This window comes from Leopardus geoffroyi, chromosome C1 (genome assembly GCF_018350155.1).
Source record: "Leopardus geoffroyi isolate Oge1 chromosome C1, O.geoffroyi_Oge1_pat1.0, whole genome shotgun sequence".
Taxonomy (NCBI): domain Eukaryota; kingdom Metazoa; phylum Chordata; class Mammalia; order Carnivora; family Felidae; genus Leopardus; species Leopardus geoffroyi.
Window position 1 is genome coordinate 108555369 of NC_059328.1, and position 23939 is coordinate 108579307.

The 23939-nt window shown below is 38.3% G+C and overlaps 1 protein-coding gene across 5 annotated transcripts in view; it reads left to right on the forward strand.

The window, feature by feature from the left end:
* ARHGEF4 (Rho guanine nucleotide exchange factor 4) overlaps window positions 1-23939 on the forward strand; it is a 293183-nt gene that overhangs the window by 100161 nt on the left and 169083 nt on the right. For 4 of the 5 annotated variants that reach the window (XM_045479326.1, XM_045479328.1, XM_045479327.1 and 1 more), the window contains exon 3: window positions 19230-19538. The exons of the other annotated variant lie outside the window; for it this stretch is intronic. In XM_045479326.1, the coding sequence (XP_045335282.1) occupies window positions 19230-19538 (309 nt within the window). The remainder of the gene's footprint in view (window positions 1-19229; window positions 19539-23939) is intronic. 5 annotated transcript variants of the gene reach the window in all.

The window sequence follows — 23939 nt, forward strand, 5'->3', positions numbered from 1 at the left end:
TTTTAGTGGATAGAGTCTTGAGTGGAATTGCCAAAGATTATAAGCATTTTTACACTTTAATTGATTCCAGATTGTCTTCCAAAAAGGCTACAATATTTCATATTTCCAGTAGCATTTTACACTGCCCCACATCTCCATCAGTAATGAATACTATAATCTTATAGTTTTTGTTTTGGTTTGGTATTGTTGCTATTGTTTTAAAACTTAATTTAATTGTTTTAATTTTTGTTAGCACATATTTACTTAACTAGATTTGCTTTTTCTTGTTCTCTCTTGCTCTTTTTTTTTTTTTTTTTTTATTTATTTTTGGGACAGAGAGAGACAGAGCATGAACGGGGGAGGGGCAGAGAGAGAGGGAGACACAGAATCGGAAACAGGTTCCAGGCTCTGAGCCATCAGCCCAGAGCCCGACGCGGGGCTCGAACCCACGGACCGCGAGATCGTGACCTGGCTGAAGTCGGACGCTCAACCGACTGCGCCACCCAGGCGCCCCTCTCTTGCTCTTTTTTAAACTTTTTATTTTAAAATAATTATAGATTCACAGGAAGTTGATAAATAATACAGAGAGATCCAGGGTACCCTTCATCTAGTTCCCCAAATGTAACACTGTAAGTAACTGTAGAATAATATCAAAGCCAGCAACTGACATTGGTAGGATGCTTGAGTGACTCTGTCATCTTATCACACGTGTGGTTTATGTGACTACCACCATGAGCAAGATAGAGACTGTTCCATTACCCTGGTGCTACATTCCTCTACAGTCACATCCTTCCTCCCCTTCCCTGACTACTTGCAACCATGAATCTGATCTCCAGCTCTACGATTTTGCCATTTCAAAAATGTTACCTTTAGATATTGGCCTCTTTCACTCAGCATAAATCCGTTGATTTTTTTTTAAGCTGTTGTGTATATCCATAGTTCATACCTTTTTATTGCTGAATACTATTCCATGGTGTGGCTTTACCATATCTTCCTTAACCAATTACCTGTGGAAGGACATTTGTGCTGTTTCCAGTTTGGGGCTATTGCAAGTAAAGTTCCTATAAACATTCAAGAACAGGTTCTTGAGTGGACAAAAGTTTTCATTCCTCTGGGATAAATCCCCATCAGTGTGGTTGTTGAGTTGTATGGCAGGTATATTTTTAGTTTTTTAAGAAAGTGCCAAATTCTTCCAGAGTGGCTATACCATTTTTACATTTCCACCATCAATGTATGAGATCCAATTTTCTGCATCCTCACCAACGTTTGAAATTTTAGATGTTTTTCATTTTATGTGTGCTAGTAAGCATGTGGTAATATCTCATTGTGATTATGATTTACATTTCCCTAAGGGCTAGTGATGTTGAACATCTTTCATGTGCTTATTTGCTATCTTAGTCAACTCAGGCTGCTGTTAAAAAAATACCACAAACTGGATAGCCTAAAATTTATTTATTTCTCACAGTTCTAGAGACTGGGAAATCCAGAATCAGGTACTGGGAGATTTGGTGTCTGGTGAGTGTCCACTTCATAGATGACCTTCTGCTCACTGTAATGTCACAGGCAAAAAGGAACAGGGTGCTTTCTGGGGCCTCTCTTACAAGGGCACTAATCCCATTCAAGAGGGTCTGCCCTCAAGGACTAATCACTTCCAAAGGCCCCACCTCCCTATACCATCACGCTGAGGGTTAGAATTTCAACATGTGAATTTTGGGAGGACAGACGTTCAGTCTGTAGCACTTGCCATGTATATATCTTCTTCAGTGAAATGTCCCTTCATGTGTTCCTCATTCTCTAACCTAATTGTTACTTTTTACAGTGGAGTATTGAGAGTTCTTTTTTAAAAATGAGATAGACTTGACATAACATGGCATAAGTTTAAAGTGTATAATGTGTTGATTTGATGGAATTATATATTGCAATATGGTTACCAGCCCTAGCTAACATCTCTTTCATGTCACATAATTTTCATTTCTTTTTGTGATGAGAAAATTTAAGATCTTGTTTCTCAGCAACTTTGAAGTTTATAATACAGTAACCACTGTGCTGTGCATTAGATCTCCAGGATTATTCATCTACCAGGTACAAGTTTGTACCCTGTAACAACATCACCCAATTCTCCTACTCTCCAGCCCCGGGTAACCACTGTTCTGCTGGTTACTGGAACATTAAAGTGATCCTTGGGAATGTTATTTTCCTTTAATTTTTCACATTCTGTGAAGTTGTACATTGCTGTCTTCAAATTGACTTACTGCCTTCAGGACAGAAATACCTGCTATTAGCTCTGCTGGTGATTCTGAGGCTTTCTCGGACCTGGTGTTAACCCGTTTCATCCTTCTTATCCCCTCTTCTGGTTTCTTAAGTTTATATGCCTTCTACATCCTGCAAAGCACCAGCCAAGGTGTGACAGTCTCCCTTTTGTTTTCCAGAAGGTGTTGCCAAAACTCAAGCTTGGGTTCTGTCCCTTGCCTACAGACTGAACTGGTTTTCTACATGTGCTCAGTAGCCACTTTTTCCACCCTTTTTATTTCAGCCTACCTATATCATTACCTCTGAAATGAGTTTCTTACAGTGCACATATACTTGGTTATATCATCTACTTTGCCCTTCTCCACTTGTAATTGGTCTTTTAACCATATACTATTGACCATTTATGTTTAAAATTTTTATTTTTTGTCTTCTGTTTATTGTTTCTATGTTCTTTTTCCCTCAGTCCTATGGGTTTCTTGAGTATTTTTGAGAATTCCATTTTTATGTATGTCTAGCATATTTTAATCTCTTTTTATAATTTTTTTTTGGTAGTTGGCTAGGTGTTACATTGTATATATACAATTTTAAATATGACTGGTGTGCACATTTTGCATTTCAAGTAAAGCATAGAAACCTTACCTACCTTTACCCTCTTCTGTTTATAATATAATTATCTTAAATATTTTCTCTAAATATACTGTGAACCACCTCAGGTAATGTTATAACTTTTGCTCCAGATATCAAAACATAATTTGGAAATCTCAAGTCGAGAGGGAATGTCTGTTATATTTACCTATGCTTTTACTCTTTACATAGTTGTTTTTCTTTCCTGATGTTTGTTGCAGGATTCTAACTTTTACCATCTGTTTCAATACTTTCTTTAGACATTTTTTAATTGAAATATAGTTGACATACAATATTAGTTTAAAGCGCACAACAGAGTGACTTGACAATTATATACATTATGAAATTGTCACAACAACAAGTGCAGTTCCCATCTGTCACCATACAAAGTTATTACAACATTATTGATGTCCCCTACACTGTACTTTTTATCCCCAGGGTCTATTTATTTTTTAACTACAAGTTTGTACCTCTTAACCCTCTTCACCTGTTTCCCCCATCCTCCCATACTCTCTTCTCTGGTAATCACCAGTTCTATGTATTTCTGAGTCTATTTTTAGTGTTTTGTTTGTTTATTTGTTTTTTTAACTCCACAAATGCATAAATTATATCATGTGGCATTTGTCTTTGTCTAACTTTAACTTAGTTACTATAACACCCTCTAGGTCCATCCATGTTGTCATGAATGGCAAGATTTCATTCTTTTTTAAGGTTGGGTAATATTCTATCGTGTGTATACACCACATCTTCTTTATCATTCACCTATGGATACTTGGGCTGCTTTTGTATCTTGGCTATTGTAAATAATACCACAGTAAACAGGGGTGCATATTTATTTTCAAATTAGTGTTTTCATTTTCTTCAGTTAAATACTCAGAAGTGAAATTAGTGAATCATATGCTATTTCTATTTTTAATTTTTTGAGGAAAAAAATTTCCATGTGACTGCACTAATTTATGTTTCCACTAACACTGTACAAGGGTTCCCTTTACTCCACATCTTTTTTTAAGAAAATGTTTTTGGTTTTTAAAAATTTTTTATTTATTTCTTTTTCATCTCTCTGAACATGAGCTTTATTTTTTTTTTAATTTACATCCAAGTTAGTTAGCATATAGTGCAACAAAGATTTCAGGAGTAGGTTCCAGTGATTCATCCCCTATGTATAACTCCGGTGATCATCCCAATAAGTGTCTTCTTTCATGCCTTTTTCCTATTTAGCCCATTCTCCCTCCGATAGCCCCTCCAACAACCCTCTGTTTGTTCCCTATATTTAAGAGTCCCTTATGTTTTGTCCCTCTCCCTGTTTTTATATTATTTTTGCTTCCCTTCCCTTATGTTCATCTGTTTTGTATCTTAAATTCCTCATATGAGTGAAGTCACATGATTTTGTCTTTCTCTAATTTCACTTAGCATAATGCCCTCTAGTTCCATTCTTGTAGTTGCAAATGGCAAGATTTCATTCTTTTTGATTGCCAAATTACTATATGGGGGGGGGCGGGGGAGGGGGTTGTATACCACATCTTCTTTACCCATTCATCTGTCAATGGACAGTTGGGCTCTTTCCATACTATGGTTATTATTGATAGTGCTGCTATAAACATTGGGTTGCATGTGCCCCTTCAAAACAGCACACCTATATCCCTTGGATAATACCTACTAGTGCAATTACTGGGTCATAGGGTAGTTCTATTTTTAACTTTTTGAGGAACCTCCATACTGTTTTCCAGAGTGACTGCACCAGTTTGCATTCCCACCAGCAGTGCAAAAGAGATCCTCTTTCTTTGCATCCTCGCCAACATCCGTTGTTGCCTGAGTTATTAAATTTAGCCATTCTGACTGGTGTGAGGTGGTATCTCATTGTGGTTTAAATTCATATTTCTCTGATGATGAGTGATGTTGAGCATTTTCTTCATATGTCTGTTAGCCATCTGGATGTCTTCTTTGGAGAAGTGTCTAATCATGTCTTTTGCCCATTTCTTCACTGGATTATTTGTTTTTTGGGTGTTGAGCTTAGTAAATTCTTTATAGATTTTGGATACTAGTCCTTTATCTGATATGTCATTTGCAAATATCTTCTCCCATTCTGTCAGTTTCCTTTTAGTTTGGCTGATTGTTTCCTTCGCTGTGCAGAAGCTATTTATTTTGATGAGATCCCAATAGTTCGTTTTGGTTTTGTTTTCCTTGCCTCCAGAGATGTGTTGAGTAAGAAGTTGCTGTGGCCAAGATCTAAGAGGTTTTGCCTGCTTTCCCCTAGAGGATTTTGATGGCTTCCTGTCTTACATATAGGTCTTTCATCCATTTTGAGTTTATTTTTGTGTATGGTATAAGAAAGTGGTCCAGGTTCATTTTTCTGCATGTCACTGTCCAGTTTCCCAGCACCATTTGCGGAAGAGACTGTCTTTATTCCATTGGATATTCTTTCCTGTTTTGTCAGAGATGAGTTGGCCATACATTTGTGGGTCCTTTTCTGAGTTGTCTATTCTGTTCCATTGATCTGAGTGTCTGTGCTTGTGCCAGTACCATACTGTCTTGATGATTACAGCTTTATAATACATCTTGAAGTCCGGGAGTGTGATGCCTCCAGGTTCGGTTTTCTTTTTCAAGATTGCTTTGGCATTCGGAGTCTTTTCTGGTTCCATACAAATTTTAGGATTGTTCTAGCTCTGTGAAGAATGCTGGTGTTATTTTGATAGGGATTGCACTGAATATGTAGATTCCTTTGGATAGTATCAACAGTTTAACAATAATTGTTCTTCCCATCCAGGACCATGGAATCTTTTTCCATTTATTTGGTTCCTTGATTTCTCTATCTGTTGCTTCATTATTGGTGTATAGGAATGCAACCAATTTCTGTGCATTGATTTTTTATCCTGCGACTTTGCTGAATTCATGAATCAGTTCTAGCACTTTTTGGTAGAATCTTTTGCATTTTCCATATAGAGTGTCATGTCATCTGTGAAGAGTGAAAGTTTGACCTCCTTCTGGCCGACTTGATGCCTTTTACTCCTTTGTGTTGTCTGACTGCTGAGGCTAAGACTTCCAATGCTATGTTGAATAACAGTGGCGAGAGTGGACATCCCTGTCTTGTTCCTGACCTTAGGGGGAAAGCTCACCCATTGAGGATGATATTAGCAGCAAGTCTTTCATTTATGGCTTTTATGATCTTGACTTATGCTCCTTCTATCCCTACTTTCTTGACCCTTGAAGAAAGGATGCTGTGTTTTGTAAAATGCTTTCTCTGCATTTGTTAAAAGGATCATGTTTTTGTCCTTTCTTTTATTGATGTGATGTATCACATTGATTGTTTTGTGGATATTGAACCAGCCCTGCATACTAGATATAAATCCTGCTTGGTCATGGTGAATAATTCTTTTACTGTATTGGTGGATCCAGTTGGCTAGTATCTTGTTGAGGATTTTTGCATCCATGTTGATAAGGGAAATTGGTCTGTAGTTCTCCTTTTTAGGGGGTCTTTGGTTTAGGAATCAAGGTAATGCTGGCTTCATAGAATGAGTTTGGAAATTTTTCTTCCATTTCAATTTTTTGGAACAGCTTCAAAAGTATAGGTGTTAACTCTTCTTTAAATGTTTGGTAGAACTCCCCTGGAAAGCCATCCAGCCCTGGACTCTTGTTTTATGGGAGATTTTTGATTACTAACTTGATTTCTTTACTGGTTATGGGTCCATTCAGTTTTTCTATTTCTTCTTATTTCAGCTTTGGTAGTTTATATGTTTCTAGAAATTATCCATTTCTTCCAGATTGTGTATTTTATTGGTGTATAATTGCTCATAATATTCTTTTATTATTTGTATTTCTGCTGTGTTGGTTGTGATCTCTCCTCTTCCATTCTTGATTTTATTTATTTATTTGGGTCCTTTCCTTTTTCTTTTTGATCAAACTGGCTACTGGGTTATCAATTTTCTTAATTCTTTCAAAGAACCAGCTTCTGGTTTCATTGATCAGTTCTACTGTTTTTGTTTTTTTTTTTTGGTTTTGATAGCATTGATTTCTGCTCTAAAATATATTATTTCCTGTCTTATCCTGGTTTGGGGTTTTATTTGCTGTTCTTTTTTTAGCTCTTTAAGGTGTAAGGTTAGGTTGTCTATCTGAAACCTTTCTTTCTTCTTTAGGAAGGCCTGGATTGCTATATACTTCCCTCTTATGACTGCCTTTGCTGCACCCCAGAGGTATTGGGTTGTGGTGTTATCATTTTCATTGGCTTCCAAGTACTTTTTAATTTCCTCTTTAACTTCTTGGTTAGCCCATTCATTCCTTAGTAGGATGTTCTTTAGACTCCAAGTATTTGTTATCTTTCCAAATTTTTCCTTGTGGTTGATTTCGAGTTTCATAGCATTGTGGTCTGAAAATATGCACAGTATGATCTCAATCTTTTTAAACTTGTCAAAGGCTGATTATGTCCCAGTATATGATCTATTTTGGAGAATGTTCCATGTGCACTCGAGAAGAATGTGTATTCTGCTGCTTTAGGATGAAATGTTCTGTATATATTTGTTAAGTCCATCCAGTACAGTGTGTCATTCAAAGCCATTGTTTCCTTGTTGATTTTCTGTTTTGATGATCTGTCCATTGCTGTGAGTGGGGTGTTGAAATCCCCTACTATTATGATATTATTATCAATGAGTTTCTTTATGTTTGTAAATAACTGATTTATATATTTGGGTTCCCCACATTTAGAGCATAAATGTTTACAATTGTTAGATCTTCTTGGTGGATGGACCCCTTAATTATGATATAATGCCCTTCCTCATCTCTTGTTTCAGTCTTTATTTTAAAATCTAGATTTTCTGATGTAAGTATGGCTATTCTGGCTTTCTTTTGGTGACCATTAGCATGATAGATGGTTCACCATCCCATTACTTTGAATCTGAAGGTGTCTTTAGGTCTAAAATGGGTCTCTTGTAAACAGCATATAGATGGATTTTGTTTTCTTACCATTCTGTTACCCTATGTCTTTTGATTGGAGCATTTAGTCCACTGACATTTAGAGTGAGTACTGAAAAATATGAATTTATTGCCATTATGTTGCCTGTAGAGTTGGAGTTTCTGGTAGTGTTCTCTGGTCCCTTCTAGTCTTTGTTGCTTTTTGTCTTTTGGGTTTGTTTGTTTGTTTTTTCATCTTTTTTCCCATCAGAGAGTCCCCCTTAAAATTTCTTGGAGCGCTGAGTTAGTGGTCACAGATCATTTAGTTTTTGTTTTTCTGGGAAACTGTTTATGTCTCCTTCTAGTTTGAATGACAGCCTGTTGAATAAAGAATTCTTGGCTGCATATATTTCCGATTCAGCACATTGAGTATATCCTGCCACTCCTTTCTGGCCTGCCAGGTTTCTGTGGATAGGTCTGCTGCGAACTTGATCTGCCTTCCCTTGTAAGTTAAGGTCATTTTTTTTTCCCTTGAGGCTTTCATGATTCTTTCCTTGCCTGAGTATTTTATGAATTTGACTATGATATGCCTTGTTGATGCTCAGTTTTTTTTGACTCTAAAGGGAGTTCTCTGGGCTTCCTGGATTTTGATGTCTTTGTCTTTCCCCAAGTTAAGAAAGTTTTCCACTATGGTTTGCTCACATAACCCTTCTATCCCTTTTTCTCTCTCTTCATCTTCTGGGACCTCTATGATTTTGATGTTATTCATTTTTAATGAGTCTCTAATTCTTATATTCTTATTCTTATATTGTGTTCTCTAATTCTTATATTGTGCTCTTTTGCCTTAGTCTCCCTTTTTTTCTGCCTCATTATTCTCCATAAGTTTGTCCTCTCTATCACTGATTCACTGCTCTGCTTCATCCATACTTTCATCCTTGCTACTGTGGCATACATTCGAGATTGCAGCTTAGTTATAGCATTTTTTTTAATTTCATCCTGACTAGCTTTTACTTCTTTTATCCCTGCAGAAAGGGATTCCAATCTATTTTCAACCCCAGCTAGTATTCTTATTGTTATGATTCTAAATTCTGGTTCAGACATCTGGTTCAGACATCATCGTATCTGTGTTGATTAAGTCCTTGGCTGTCATTTCTTCCTGTTCTTTCTTTTGGGGTGAATTCCTTCATTTTGTCATTTTGGAGGAAGAAAAAGAATAAATAAAATTTTTTTAATTTAAAACAGCACAAAATAATCAAATAAAGGATGATAGATCCTAGGTGTGTTTTGGTCTGGTTGTTGAAAGAAGCTTGCTAGAATATAGAAAAAACAGGAAAGAAAAGAAAATGAAAGGAAATAAAGGAAAACATTTGAAAATTTGGAAAAATAAATATGATAAAATAGAATAAAATGAGATGATTAAATTAAAATAGAATTTAAAAAATTAACAAAAAGGTGAAAATATAGTAGAAAAAGATTAAAGAAAAATCTTTCTTATATAAAAACAGAAAATAAAAATAATTTTTTCTCTTTATTCAAGAATAAGAAAAGAAAAAGGAAAAAAAATTGAATAGATGGACCAGAGAACAGAATGAAATATGATTGAAATTACATCCAGTTTCCCCTAGAAGTCAAACTATGAAGCACTTTATAATCCATAAACTAAGCAGACATAAACTGAGAGGATGTTTTGTCCAGTTCAAAGGGGCTTAGTGTAACAGCTCCATTCTCCACTAGATGGTGCTGTTTAGCTTACTGGGGTGGATTGTTGCAGCTCATGTAGTTGTGTATGTGCAAGTGCCAGAGGGGTGAAAATGGTGTCCCCCAGCTACCCAGTCTCTAGTATCAGAACTCTGTTCTCCCCGATCAGCAATCGCACACCAGTCTTTTGTCTCCAGCTTCCTTCTTCTCACTTCTACACTGTCCATGACCAAGCCATCAGACTGCCAGGCAGCACCTCCCTCCTGAGTTTTATCTCAGATGGGACTGTGTTTCCCAATCCCTCTCTTCTGAGGTACTGTGGCTTTGACCCATTCTGCCCCTCTACAGGAAGGTCTCACCGAGCAATGGCTGGGTGCTGGCCTCACCCAGGAACGTTTGTGGGACCACCCTACTGCTGATGTCCAGAGACTGTGGCTAGGTGCCAGCCTGCCCCAGAAAAAGTTCACGTAACTGTGTAGCAGCAGTGTTTTAGGGACTATGGCAAGTCAAAACACACATCTGGTGCCAGGCTTCACCCCTCAACATCCTTGTTTCAACACCAGCAAATGTGGCTGATCTCTGGGGTCCACTGGGACCCTTGCCTTTGGCAAGGCTGCACAGACACTACCAAATATCCTCCCAGCAGAGGAACTGCATCTCCCCATGTGGCCAGAGAACCCCTCAGACCTCACTCTCTGCTCCTGGGGATTCGCCCTTCCCACCAGAGCACCATCAGATATGGAGCTGCAGAGTTTCAGACTGTGCACTCCCCCTGTTTATAGTGTCTTAATGGTATTGAAACCCTCTCCTTTCTCCTTTCTCCCTTTTTTTTTTAGTCCCTGTGGCTATTGCCACTTTTCTGCTTTCTCTCCAGCTGCTTTTGGGGGGGGGGGAGTATGCTTTTCCCGTACTCTCCCTCACCACCCCATCTCCGTCCTCTCTCAGCAAGCAAAAACAGGTCCCTGCCCTCTGCAACTTCTCTCTCCCCCAGTTCACCTCTCTGCACTGTGTACCTGCCAAGTTCTGTGGTTCAGATTGTGCAGATTGTTGTGTTAATCCTCAGATCAATTTTCTAGGTGTGCAGGATGGTTTAGTGTTGATCTGACTGTATTTCAGGGATGAGAGATGCAAAAAAAACTTTCATGCTGTTTTGCCATCATGGCCCCCTTTAAAGAATTTGTTTAGGTGTACTTTATTTATTTATTTATTTATTTATTTATTTATTTATTTAGAGAGCAAGCAAGCAGGGGGCTTCCCTGCTTTCAAGCAGGCTCTGCACTGTCAGTAAGGAGCCCAACGCAGGGCTCAAACTCATGAACTGTGCGATCATGACCTCAGCCAAAATCAAGACTCAGTTGCTTAACCAACTGAACCACCCAGACGCCCCTCCACATTCTTACCAACATTAATTTCTTGTCTTTTTGATACTAGCCATTCTGATAGGTATGAGGTGATACCTCATTGTAGTTTTGATTTGCATTTCCCTGATGATTAATGATGTTGAGCATCTTTTCATGTGTCTTTGGCCATCTCTGTGTCATCCTAGAAAAATGTCATTTGAGTCCTCTGCCCATTTTTAAATTGGATTGTGTGTGTGTGTGCGTGTGTGTGTTTGTGTTGAATTGCATGAGTTCTTTAAGTATTTTAGATATTAACCTCTTATCAGGTATGTCATTTGCAAATATCTTCTCCCATTCAGAGTGTTGCCTTTTCGTTTTCTCGTTTCCTTTGCTGTGTCAAAGCTTTTTAGTTTGATGTAATCCTGATTGTTTATTTTTGCTGTCCTTGCCTGAGGAGTAAGATCCAGGAAAATATTTCTAAGACCAATATCCAAGAGTTTATTGCCTGTGTTTTGTTTTGGGAATTTTATAGTTTCAGGTCTGACATTTGGACCTTTAAACCATTTTGAGTTTATTTTTGCGTATGACTTAAGAAAGTAGTCCAGTTTCATTCTTTTTTTTTTTTTTTATAAATTTTTTTTTTCAACGTTTATTTATTTTTGGGACAGAGAGAGACAGAGCAGAGAGAGACAGAACATGAACGGGGGAGGGGCAGAGAGAGAGGGAGACACAGAATCGGAAACAGGCCCCAGGCTCTGAGCCATCAGCCCAGAGCCTGACACGGGGCTCGAACTCATGGATCGCGAGATCGTGACCTGGCTGAAGTCGGACGCTTAACCGACTGCGCCACCCAGGCGCCCCAAGTTTCATTCTTTTGCATGTAGCTGTCCAGTTTTACCAACACCATTTATGGAAGAGGTTGACTTTTCCCCATTGTATATTCTTGCCTCCTGTGTCATAGACTAATTGACCATGTAAGTGTGGGTTTATTTCTGGGCTTCCTATTCTGTTCCATTGATCTATGGGTCCATTTTTGTGCCACTACCATACTGTTTGGGTTACTATAGCTTTGTAGTATATCTTGAAATCTCCAGCTTTGTTCTTTTTCAAGACTGCTTTGGCTTATTTGGGATCTTTTGTGGTTTTATACAAATTTTAGGATTATTTGTTGTAGTTCTGTGAAAAATTATATTAATATTTTGACAGAGATTATACTGAATCTATAGATTGATTTGGTAGTATGGTTATTTTAACAAGATTAATTTTTATTATCCATAAACATAGGATATCTTCCTACTTATTTGTGTCATCTTCAGTTTCTTTCATTAGTGTCTTCTAGTTTTCAGAGTACAGGTCTTCCACCTCCTTAATTAAATTTATTAGTAGGTATCTCATTCTTTTTGATATAATTGTAAATGAAAAGGTTTTCTTAATTTCCCTTCCTGCTAATTCATTATTTGTGTATAAAGACAACATATTTCTGCAAGTTAATTCTGTGTCCTATAACTTTACTGAATTTCTTTATTAGTGCTAATAGTTTTTTTCTATAAGTAGTATCATTTTGTCTGCAAATTGTGACACTTTTACTTCTTCCTTACTAATTCGGAGGCCATTTATTTCTGTCTTCTACTCTGTTTGGTGCATCCTTTACCATTTTTAAGGGTATATTGGATGGTAATAAATTCTCTGTTTTCCTTTCTCTGAGAATGTCTTTTTTTTTTAAATTTTTTTAATGTTTATTTATTTTTGAGACAGAGAGAGACAGAGCATGAGCAGGGGAGGGGCAGAGAGAGAGGGAGACACAGAATCTGAAGCAGGCTCCAGGCTCTGAGCTGTCAGCACAGAGCCCGATGTGGGGCTTGAACTCACAAACTGTGAGATCATGACCTGAGCCAACGTCGTACACTTAACCCACAGAGCCACCCAGGCGCCCCTTCTCTGAGAAAATCTTGATTTTTCCTTCGTTCCTGAAGAATATTTTCACTGCATATTGGATTCTGCATTAACAATTGCTTTCTTAAAAAAAATGACACTTGAAAATGTTGTACCACTTCTTTCTGGCACCCACAGTTTCTGAGGATGTCATTTAAATTGCTTTTCCCTTATAAGGAAGTTCTTTTTTTATCTTACTGCTTTCCAGATTTGTCTTTGTCCTTAGATTTCAGAAGTTTGATTATGATGTTTCTTCATGTGGATTTCTTTGAGTTTATCCATTTTGGGATTTGTTCAGCTTCTTAAGTCAGTAGGTTTATGTCTTTTACCAAATTTTGGAAATGTTTAGCCATTATTCCTTTGAATACATTTCACTGCCACCCACCTTCTTCTCTCTTTTTTGGACTCTATATACTGTAATGTTTGATTTTTATAGTCTCACAGGTACTTGAGCTTCTACTTAATTATGTTTTCAGTCTGTTTTTTCTTTGCTGTTCAGACTGTGGGATTTTTCTTTTTCTATCTTAAAGTTCAGTGATTCTCTGTCCTCTCCATTCTCTCTTGAAATCATTTAATTTTTAAATTTTGGTTATTATATTTTTAAGTTCTACAACTTCCATTTAATTATATCTTCTATTTTTGTTAAGATTTTCTATTTTCTGAGATGTCCTTTTTTTACTTGTTTCAAGAGTATTTCTATTGCTTGTTGAAGCATTTTTATGATGGATGCTTTAAAATCTTTGTCAGATGTATCTAGCATCTGTGTCTTCTCAATGTTGGCATTTGTTGACTGTTTTTTCTTGTCCAAGTTGAGATTTTCTTCATTCCTGGTATGACAAGTTCCAATTTTATTCTGGGAATTTTGAGTAGTACATTTTGAGTCTCTGTATCTTATTTAAACCTTCTGTTTTGCAGACCACCTCTACTACTACTCCAGTGGGAGAAAGTAAGGACTGCCTCATTACTGCCAGGTGTGGGTGAACTCACAGATTTCTTATGTGGCCTTTTTTGACGACCTGATGCAGGGATGAATGTCTTGTTACTGGTCAGGATGGGCGTTAAGGTTCACCATTAGAACTCCACTAATCCTTCCCTGGTTGAGCAGGAGACTGCTACCCATGGAGTCAGAAAGCTTTGTTAATGCTAAGTGGTGGTAAAGGTCCTGGCTCTCTACTATGCCTTCTTCTACATCACCCTAGCAGGGCAGGAGAGAGATGCCTGTCTACTACCAGGTAAGGGATGAAAGACACGATGGAGGAGAGCCTCATTACCAATGACAGGGGATCAGAGTCTCCACTTCCCACTAGGCCTTTTCAACACCGTCTGTCTGGAGAATTATGCCCAGTTATGGCTAGGTGAGGTTGGAAGTTCCCCACTCATGCTTTGCTGAGGAAAGCAGGGAATGAAGGAATGTTGCATGGTTTTCACCATGCAAGGATTGAGCAATTCTTGTCTAAAATTTTCTGTCTTGCTAGACCAGTCCTCTAGCTTTCATTGGGGCTTTGTCGGTGCCTTGTGGCATTTCCAGGTTGCAAGATTCTCCAGCACCCATATGTGGGGTATAAGAAAACCCAGGGAACTCATTGTTTGTTGCATTCTGGAATCCCCAGCTTGTGTGCCTTCTTCTCTGTACCATTCACAGCCTTTATACTTTTGTTTTATATATAACTCTCAAGTTTGTAGCTATACTTAGTAGGAGAGAGGGAGGGAGAAAAGTGTGTCAGTGCCCTCTTGGCCAGAACTGTTGTTTATTTTTTCATAGCATCATTCTCTTGTGTCATGGTTAGTGTCTTCCTCTTTGTTTTTGAAGTTACCAATTTTAGCTTTTTTGAAGTCTTCTCTTCCCCACATTTTCTATTTGATGTTTTTTTTTCTTTTCCTATTTTTTTTTGTTTTGGTCTTTTTAGTGTATTGGAGTTTTTCCCTAAATGTGTGGCAGTCTTTGGCTGCATTTCATATTTATTAAGGGTAAAACACCAAACATCTGTTTGGTCTTATGGTCATGTTGGGAGCTAATCAACTACTGGGCTTCACTATAGGACAATTGAGTGAGAAGTTGCTCATTTTACAAATCAGTATTTAGAGGTCTTTTCTCTGGGGTGGGTAAATTTTACCAGAGAAGTATTTTCCCACCTCCTACCCAGGGACTGTAGCCTCATTTTGGGAATGCAGCAGGGAGCTGAGTGACCAACATACAGTTCATTATGCAGAATTTTTTTTTCTATCCCTGTTTTCATCCCAGATCTCTCCACTGCTTTCACCAGTCAGTGTGCTATCCCAGAATCTGAGTCCTCTGTACAAATATTCAATGCCATAAGTTTCTGTGTTTTAATTTGGCTGACAGATGGTGTAGGAGAATGGAGAAATGGAGAGGGAAGTGTGCATAGTCCCCAGGCTGACTGAGCTAGAGGAGGTTACGGGGGGGGGGGCCACACTTTCACACACAGACTTTAACCCAAAGCCTCATGTTTCCCTAGGACTTGTGTCTGTCCTGCACAGTCCCTGATAACTTCTTTCCTTTAGTCAGCTTCCTGTGCTCAACTATGTCATTTACCTTTCCTATATCCACTTACCCTTTTTCAGATTTTATTGAAATTCTTCACCTGCCATTGTCTCATCTTTTCTTAATTTTTCTCTTTTGGGGTTATAGAGGTGGACAGTGGGTACTTAACAAATGATAGCTCCTTCAATGTTTAGCTGCCTTATCCATAAAGCTGCTCTAGTGTTTAAATTAGCAGTTAAGAACAGAGGAGCTGTTGTTGTTTTAGTACCTACTATCTGCCATATACTTTTAATCTATATATAGAAGTTCATGCATTTATATGTCCCTATCATCCACTATATTTTGAGTTCCTGAAAAGCTGGGACTGTTTTGTCCATTTTTGTGTTCCCATTGCATAAGAAACTCCATGGCAGCAAACTTTGTTCTTTCCCTGCAGAATCTCTAGCATCTGCAGTGCTGTCTGTCACATACTATGTGCTCAAGAAAGCCTTGTGGAATGACTTCAGAAAGTGGTCTACCTACAGGAATATTCCTTTGTTCTATAAAGTTCTAGTTTCACAAGATAGTGTACCTATGTCTTACACTATGTAGTAGTGGCTTTTGATATGCCTTGCTTGTGCTGGCTGATAAAATGTCTAATATTAAACAGACAGACATTAGAACAGCATCTTCTTAATTTGTGGTAACAAGGTTACTTTACAAGGATGCAAACTGGATAAACTAAATCTGTACTGCCCAATACTATAAGGAGAGTTATAGATTTGTACTAGAAATTTACCCAAAGAAAGCCTTGAAGACACTCCAAAATAGAAATGAAAAATTGGAGAATGAGTTTAATGCTAAGTAGCATTTTTTCAGTGAAGTGCTGAGGTGGGACCTGAAAGCAAATCATTCCAGAAAGATAGGACTCTATTACTACCACAACCATCTCAGCCATCTCAGCTGTGTCTTCCTATTAATAAACCACAATATTGGTTTGCCATATATTGATGTAATATATATGTGACAAGCATTATGCTAAGTGCTGCATGTTCACTATCTCATTTCATTCACATAACATTTTTGAGAGGAATTAGTATTCCCATTTTACAGATGAACAAATAGAGAAGAAGTTAAGGTAAGTTGCCCAGAGTTATACTGCTGCTAAGAGCCAGAGCCAGGATTCAGCCTCAGTTTATCTAACCCCACAGTCTGCTCCCTGACCCTCCACCCTAGGACGCACACAAGGAACACCAGAACAGCCTGATCTGCCTTGCCTCTCTCTTATTTGCCTGTCTCTATAGTATAGTGATTCTCAAACTAGCCTTGCAACATAATCCCTAGAAGGTATTATAAACAGATTGCTGGCCCCACCCCCAGAATTTCTAATTCAGAAAGTCTTGATGAGGATTGAAAATCTGGGAACAGGATTGAACCTGTTCCCAAGGGTACTGGTTATCCATTACTGCATAATTGGCCTGACTTAGCTGGGTGACTTTGGCTCAGGATCTCTCATAAGGCTGTAGTCAACATGTTGGCAGTGGTGGCACTCATCTCAAGGCTGGACTGCAGGATGTCTTGCTTCCACACTTGCTCTGTCACAGGTCACAGATCCCTGCTGGCTATTGGCTGGAGACATCGGTTCCCTGTCACACGAATCACTCCACAGCACTACTCACAGTATGTCATCTGGCTTCCTGCAGGGCAAGGGATCCATGAGAGTCTCCCCAAAATGGAATCCACAGCCTTTCTTTTTTTAATTTTTTTTGACATTTATTCATTTTTTGAGAGAGAGAGAGAGAGAGAGAGAGAGAACATGCGCACAAGTTGGGGAGGAGCAGAGGGAGAGGGAGACCTGGTATCTGAATCAGGCTCCAGGCTCTGAGCTGTCAGCACAGAGCCCAGCACAGGGCTGGAACCCATGAACTGTGAGATCTCGACCTGAGCTAAAGTCAGACACTTAACCAACTGAGCCACCCAAGCACCCCGGAAGCCACAGCCTTTCTATAACCTAATCTCAGAAGTGGCATCCCATCCCTTCTGCTGTACTCTGTTCATTGGAAGCAAGTCACTAAGTCCAGCCCACTCTCAAGAAGAGAGGCTCAGACAAGGGCCTACACCAATGAGGTGAGGTCTTTGGAGATCATCTTAGAGGGTGCTCATCATACTGGGTGCTGCTGGTCTGGTGCCATACTTTGCAAATTACTGCTGTAATTAATGGCCTCAGAACAAAGACCTTTTTTCCTGAGAGCAAAGCTCTTTGTTAAGTAAATGGATATATGACCCTAGCCACCTCTCAAGGTAGGAAAAGGGGCAAGGGAGGAGTTAACTCTTTTCCATTGAGCATATAGAAAAAAAAAAAAAATGAAGGTAAAGTTTTGCACTTAGGACACTTAGTCTCCAGCCAGCATTCTCTATAATGGCCCATAATCCAAGCTGTGAAAGTAATAACATTCTAAAGTTATGATAAAACAGAAGTTGTAGATAAAACCGTCACTGATGGCATGAAGAAGCCCCAGCCAACAACTCAGGTTCAGGCTGGTAGGTTACAGAGTGGTGTGATGGAAAAGTCCGAGTTGCCTTCTAAGTTGAAAATAAGTGAGCTCATCTCTAATGGCAGTGAGTTACATTCTTGTGGAAGTACCAGTACCAGGGAGCTTGCCTTCCTTCCAGAAGGCTTATGTCACTTGCCTAATGGCCCTAGAAGGACCCAGCTTCTTTATCTAGTGTACATAAAGTGCGTAACAGGGAGTCTTGCATAAAGATGTGCTCAATTAACACCCATTCCTTTTTGGGGGACTTTGAGAGTTATCAGAGTCTGAGGTGTTGTGCTTGCTTACTATGGAGTCATTCTATCTGCCTATGAAACAGTAATTTGTACAATGTTGTGAATGGACATGGAGTGTAGAGTCACAGTAGGATGACATACAGAGCCATGTGAACTGAGACAATCACTTAAGCTTTCTGAGACTCTATCTGTAGAATATGGATAATATACCAGCTGTTTCTAGCCCTCAGTAGAGTTGGGGAAAGAAAACTAAATGAAAGCACTTTTTAAACTTAGAGCAATATTTGGGAGCTAAAAAAATGAAACAAAACGAAACAGTGATTCTCAGCCTTGGGTGCATATTAGAATCACCGGGAGAGCTTTGTAAAGTCCCAGTTCCCAGGCTGTACCCCAAAACTATAAGTAACAGTTATGCTCCCTCCTCCTCTACCTTCTTCTCTCTCCCCGTGTGTGTGTATTCATATTTATATATGCATGCATATATATAATTTAAGGCAGACTCTTGAAATAGTTAACAGAAATTTCACCTTTGTTTCCACCAAATAGTATACACAAAGTATTTGGAGATGACATTCCAAAGAAGTCTTGTGAAAGAGGTGTCCACCAGGGTGCAGTGGTAGGGGGCGGGAGGTGGGGGATAAGACTTAACACCTGTGAAGAAAAGGTGCACCTTTGGGTTGATCCCAGAGGCCATGTCAAACACAAAGGATGACCAAGGATGACAAAGAATGGCCATGTCAACACAAAGCCCACGTAGTCTGTTAGTAGGGACAAATTTTATTTTGAATTCAGTTAGGTTGCCTGATAACTGTAAACTAGGACAAAGTGAAGGCAACACAGGTAAAGTGCAGCTGTGTGTACATTTAGTTAATGTCTGTGCCAAGAAAGAAGTAATAAGTGCCTGAGTGTGTTTGTGTTCAAATTCTGTTCTCAGGGTATGTTGTTTAAGCAAGAGCTTTCAAGTAATCACTTCAAGACTTGCAGTAATCACTTTCAGTAATCACTTTCAAGACTTAATTCTTTGATCAAGGTAGAAGACTTGATCTCTTTAAATAGTCTTGAAAGTACAGTTTTTAAAAGAAACAAGATTTGTTTTATTCCTAATCTTCACATTTTCCAGAATTACTGTGAACAAGGTATTTTACTGGAATCTGTATTTTAGGGGATTAACCCAAAGATGGGGGTGATACCCCCAAAAAATTGAAAAGAAAAGGACACTGTGCCCATTTGATATGTTCTCCTCTCTGATCTCTAGAGCTATATGCGGTGGGAAGAACAACAAGGCAAGAAGCCCAATTGCTCCCACAGTCAGAAAGCTTTTCACATTGAGCCAACTCAGAGGCCATTCTCTACCACTGAGATGGTGGCATGGACCCTCCCCTCCGTCTCTACAGAGGATATCCCCAGGGAGACTCCTTCACAACCTAGGAGCATCATCCCTCGGCACTCACGCATCAGTTTAGATGACCTGTGGCTGGAGAAGATGCAGAGGAGGAGGTTGAAGAAGCAGGTCCAGGTTGAAAGGAAGATGCATCCAGAGATAGCACATAAAGATGGAGTCCAAGTAAGCTGTTTACATGCCATGTATCATCAGACTTGGCCTGGTATCCCCTCTTCCTCTGCAGCTGCTTACATTTTCTAAGCTCTCCCTTGACTCTTTCCTGTGATACAGTTTGTTGCCCTTGGGCCCTATGTATACAGCACAATGACACCCTTCCTCATGCCCTCAGCCTCAGCATAGACTGCAGATGAGATTCTACACAGTGGTATGTCTCAGAGCCAGAGGTTGTGGCTTCTCTTCCCTCTCTACAGTGTGTCTCTGCCTGTGTTCAGCTCTTTGCAAGGCACTGGAGCAGAACTGAAGAAGGCAGGGCCAGCCCTCAAGCTTTCCTGTAGTAATTACCATTTAGTGGGGACCTACTCTGTGTCAAACACTATGTTTGACACTGGACAGTATTATCTCTACTACTAATAAAGAACTATGACATTATGATATAATATTCTTAATTAAATTAATTAAACAAAGTTATACTAAGTCAATTAAATGCCGTCCCTAGGGACATTTGACAACATGATTTTTTATGAAACTGTCATCCTATTAAAAAAACTTAATAGTGCACACAGCATACTTTTTACCCATTCCAAGACTCTGTTTCTTGTTCTTTCCCTTTATAAAATAGCAATTTTTTTATTATCAAGTATTTGTGAAGTACACATCCCTGAGTCTCCCTCATCCCTTTTTTAAATTATGGTGAATTCACATAACATAAAATTAACCATGTTAAAGTATACAATTAAGTGGCATTTAGTAGATTCACAAGGTTTTGCAAGCATCACCTCTATGTAGTTACAAGACATTTTCATTATCTCAAAAGGAAACTCCACAGTCATTAAGCAGTCACTACCCATTTCCCATCCCCAGACCCTGGAAAGCACAAATATACTTTCTGTGGCCTATGGATTTGCCTATTCTGGATATTTCATATAAATGGAATCAATATGTGACCTTTCGTGTCTGTCTTCTTTCACTTAGCATAATCTTTTTGAAGCTTATCTATGTTATAGTATATATCAGTACTTCATTCCTTTTTAGGACTGAATAATATTCCATTGTATGGATATATTTGTTTGATGTCATTTACCCATATCATACCCATTGATAGACATTTGGGTTGTCTCCAACTTTTGGCTATCGTTAATAGTGCTGTCAAGAACATCTATGTATAAACTTTTGTTTTAATCCATGTTTTCTATTCTTTTAGAATAGGAGTGGAATTGTTGGTACATATGACAATTCTATGATTAACTCTTTGAGGAATTGCCAAGCTGTTTTCCATAGTGTTCACACCATTTACATTCTCACCAGCAATGTATGAGGGTTGCAACTTCTCCACGTCTTCACCAACACTTATTTTCTGTCTTATATTGCTTTGTTTAAATTACACCATCCTGGTGGGTCTGAATGGTATACCTCACTGTGGTTTGATTTACATTTACCTAATGAGTTATGTTGAATATATTTTCATATGCTTGTTGGCCACTTGTAAACTTCTTTGGAAAAATGTCTCTTCAAGACATTTGCCCATTTTTTTTTTAATTTTTTTTTTAATTTTTTTTTTCAACGTTTATTTATTTTTGGGACAGAGAGAGACAGAGCATGAACGGGGGAGGGGCAGAGAGAGAGGGAGACACAGAATCGGAAACAGGCTCCAGGCTCTGAGCCATCAGCCCAGAGCCCGACGCGGGGCTCGAACTCACAGACCGCGAGATCGTGACCTGAGCTGAAGTCGGACGCTTAACCGACTGCGCCACCCAGGCGCCCCGACATTTGCCCATTTTTAATTGGGCTTTTTGTCTTTTTGCTATTGATTTGTGAGAATTTTTTTATATATGTGGATATATATTATGACATACATATATGTGTGTGTGTGTGTGTGGATATATATTATGACCCTTACTGAATAAGTGATTTGCAGATATTTTCTCCCATCTGTAGATTGCCTTTCACTTTCTTGATAGTGTCTACTGCCTTGATAGTGTCTACTTGCACAAAACTATTTAATTTGATATAATCCAATTTGATTTTTTGTTGTTGTTGCTTGTGAATTTAGTGTCATGTCGAAGAGTCAATTACCAAATCCAAGGTCATGAAAATTTACTTCCTTGCTTTCCTGTAAGAGTTTTGGGGTCTTTTATTCATTTTGAATCAATTTTTGTGTGTTTTGTGAAGCAAAATCCAACTTCAATTTTTTCTATGTGGGTATCTTGTTGTGTTAGCAACATTTGTTGACGAGACTAACCTTTCCCTCATTGAATGGTCTTGGCACCCTTGGAAAAAAATCAAATGGCCTTCGATATATAGATTTATTTCTGGATCCTCAATTCTGTTCCATTGGCCTATATATCTATGGTTATGCCAGTACCACACTATTTTAACTACTGTAGTTTTGTATTAAGTTTTAAAGTTAAGATGTATGAGTTATCTTTGCTATTTATATGTATGGTGTAGAAGGCTATTGGTATTTTGCTAAGATTACAATGAATCTGTAGATAACTTTGGAGAGTATTGCCATCTTAATAGTATTAAATCTTTGAATCCATGAACACAGGTTGTTTCTCCATGTTTTAGGTGTTCTTTAGCTGTTTTTAGCAATGTTTTGTAGTTTTCAATGCAGAAGTCTTACACATCCTTGGTTAAAATGTTTCCTAAGTATTTTTTTCAAAAAACATTTCTTGAGGGGCAGAGGGAGAGAGAGAGAAAGAATCTTAAGCAGGCTCCATGCTCGGTGCAGAGCCTGACGTGGGGCTCAGTCTCATGACAGTGAGATCATGACCTGAGCCAAAATCAAGAGTTGAATTCTTACCCAACCGAGCTACCCAGACACCCCTTTTCTTCAGATTTTTAATTGATGTATAGTTCAAATATAATATTATATTAGTTTTAGGTGAACAACATAGTGATTTGATAATTATATACATTATGAAATGCTCACTACAATGAATATAGTCACCATCTGTCACCATACAAAATTATTACAGTATTATTGACTATATTCCCTATACTGTACTTTTCATCCCCATGAATTATTTATTTTATACCTGGATGTCTGCAGCTCTAATCTCCTTCACCTGTTTTGCCCATCACCACCCTCCGCCTCTGGTAACCACCAGTTTGTTCCTGGTATTTATGGGCCTGCTTCCGCTTTTTGTTTGTGTTTGTTGATTTGTTTTGATATGTGATTTTTAGATTCCACATATGAGTGAAGTAATATGGTATTTGTCTTTCTCTGTATGACTTATTTTACTTAGTATAATACCTTCTAAGTCCATTCATATTGTCACATCACAAATGGGAAGGTTCCATTCTTTTTTATGGCTGAGTAATGTTCCATTGTGTGTGTGTGTGTGTGTGTGTGTGTGTGTGTGTGTATACACCACATCTTTATATATTCACCTATTTATGGACACTTAGGTCACTTCCATATCTTGGCTATTGTAAATAATGCTACAGTAAACATAAGGGTACATATATCTTTGATGTTTATTTTTTGAGAGAGAGAGACAAAGTGTGAGCAGGGAGGGGCAGAGAGAGGGAGACACATTTTCTTTTTGACAATAAATTGTCAGCCATTCTGACAAGTTACAGATTCCTCACTGTGGTTTTTATTTGCATTTCCCTGATGATAAATTGAGCCTCTTTTCAAGTGTCTGTTGGCTATCTGTATGTCTTCTTTGGAAAAATGTCTATTCAGGCCCCCTACCCCTACCCATGAAAATGTGTATTCATTACCCTACTCAGGGTAACATGGACCTAATAAAATAAGTTGGGAAGTATTCTCTCATCATCTATATTTTTGAACAGATTGATAAAGTTAGTTTTCTTTTTTTGTTTGTTTATTTTTGAGACAGAGACAGAGCATGAGCAGGGGAGGGGCACAGAACGAGGGAGACACAGAATCCAAAGCAGGCTACAGGCTCTGAGCTGTCAGCACAGAGCCTGACCCAGGGCTCAAAGTCACAAACCATAAGATCATGACCTGAACCGAAGTCAGGCACTTAACCCACTGAGGCACCCTAGCATCTCAATAAAGTTGTTTTTCTTTGCTCTGACGTCTACTTTGATATGAATATATCCACTTCTTTTTTGATTTATGTTTACATATACCTTTTGCTTTCAACCTGTTATTAATTTGAAGTAAATTTCTTATAAGCAACATTATTAGATGTTTTTGTTTTATCCATTCTGCTTACCTCTTTTAATTGGTGCATTTTGACCACTTCCATTTGAAATGATTATTGTGTTAGGATTTAAGTCTGCCACTTTATTATTAGTTTCCTGATTGTTTCTCCTGTTTTCTTGTACTCTTTTCTTACTTTTCTGTCAGTTTTATGAATATTTTTAGGATTCCATCATAATTTATTTGTAGTATTTTTGAATGTATGGTTCTGTGTAGTTTTCTTAGTG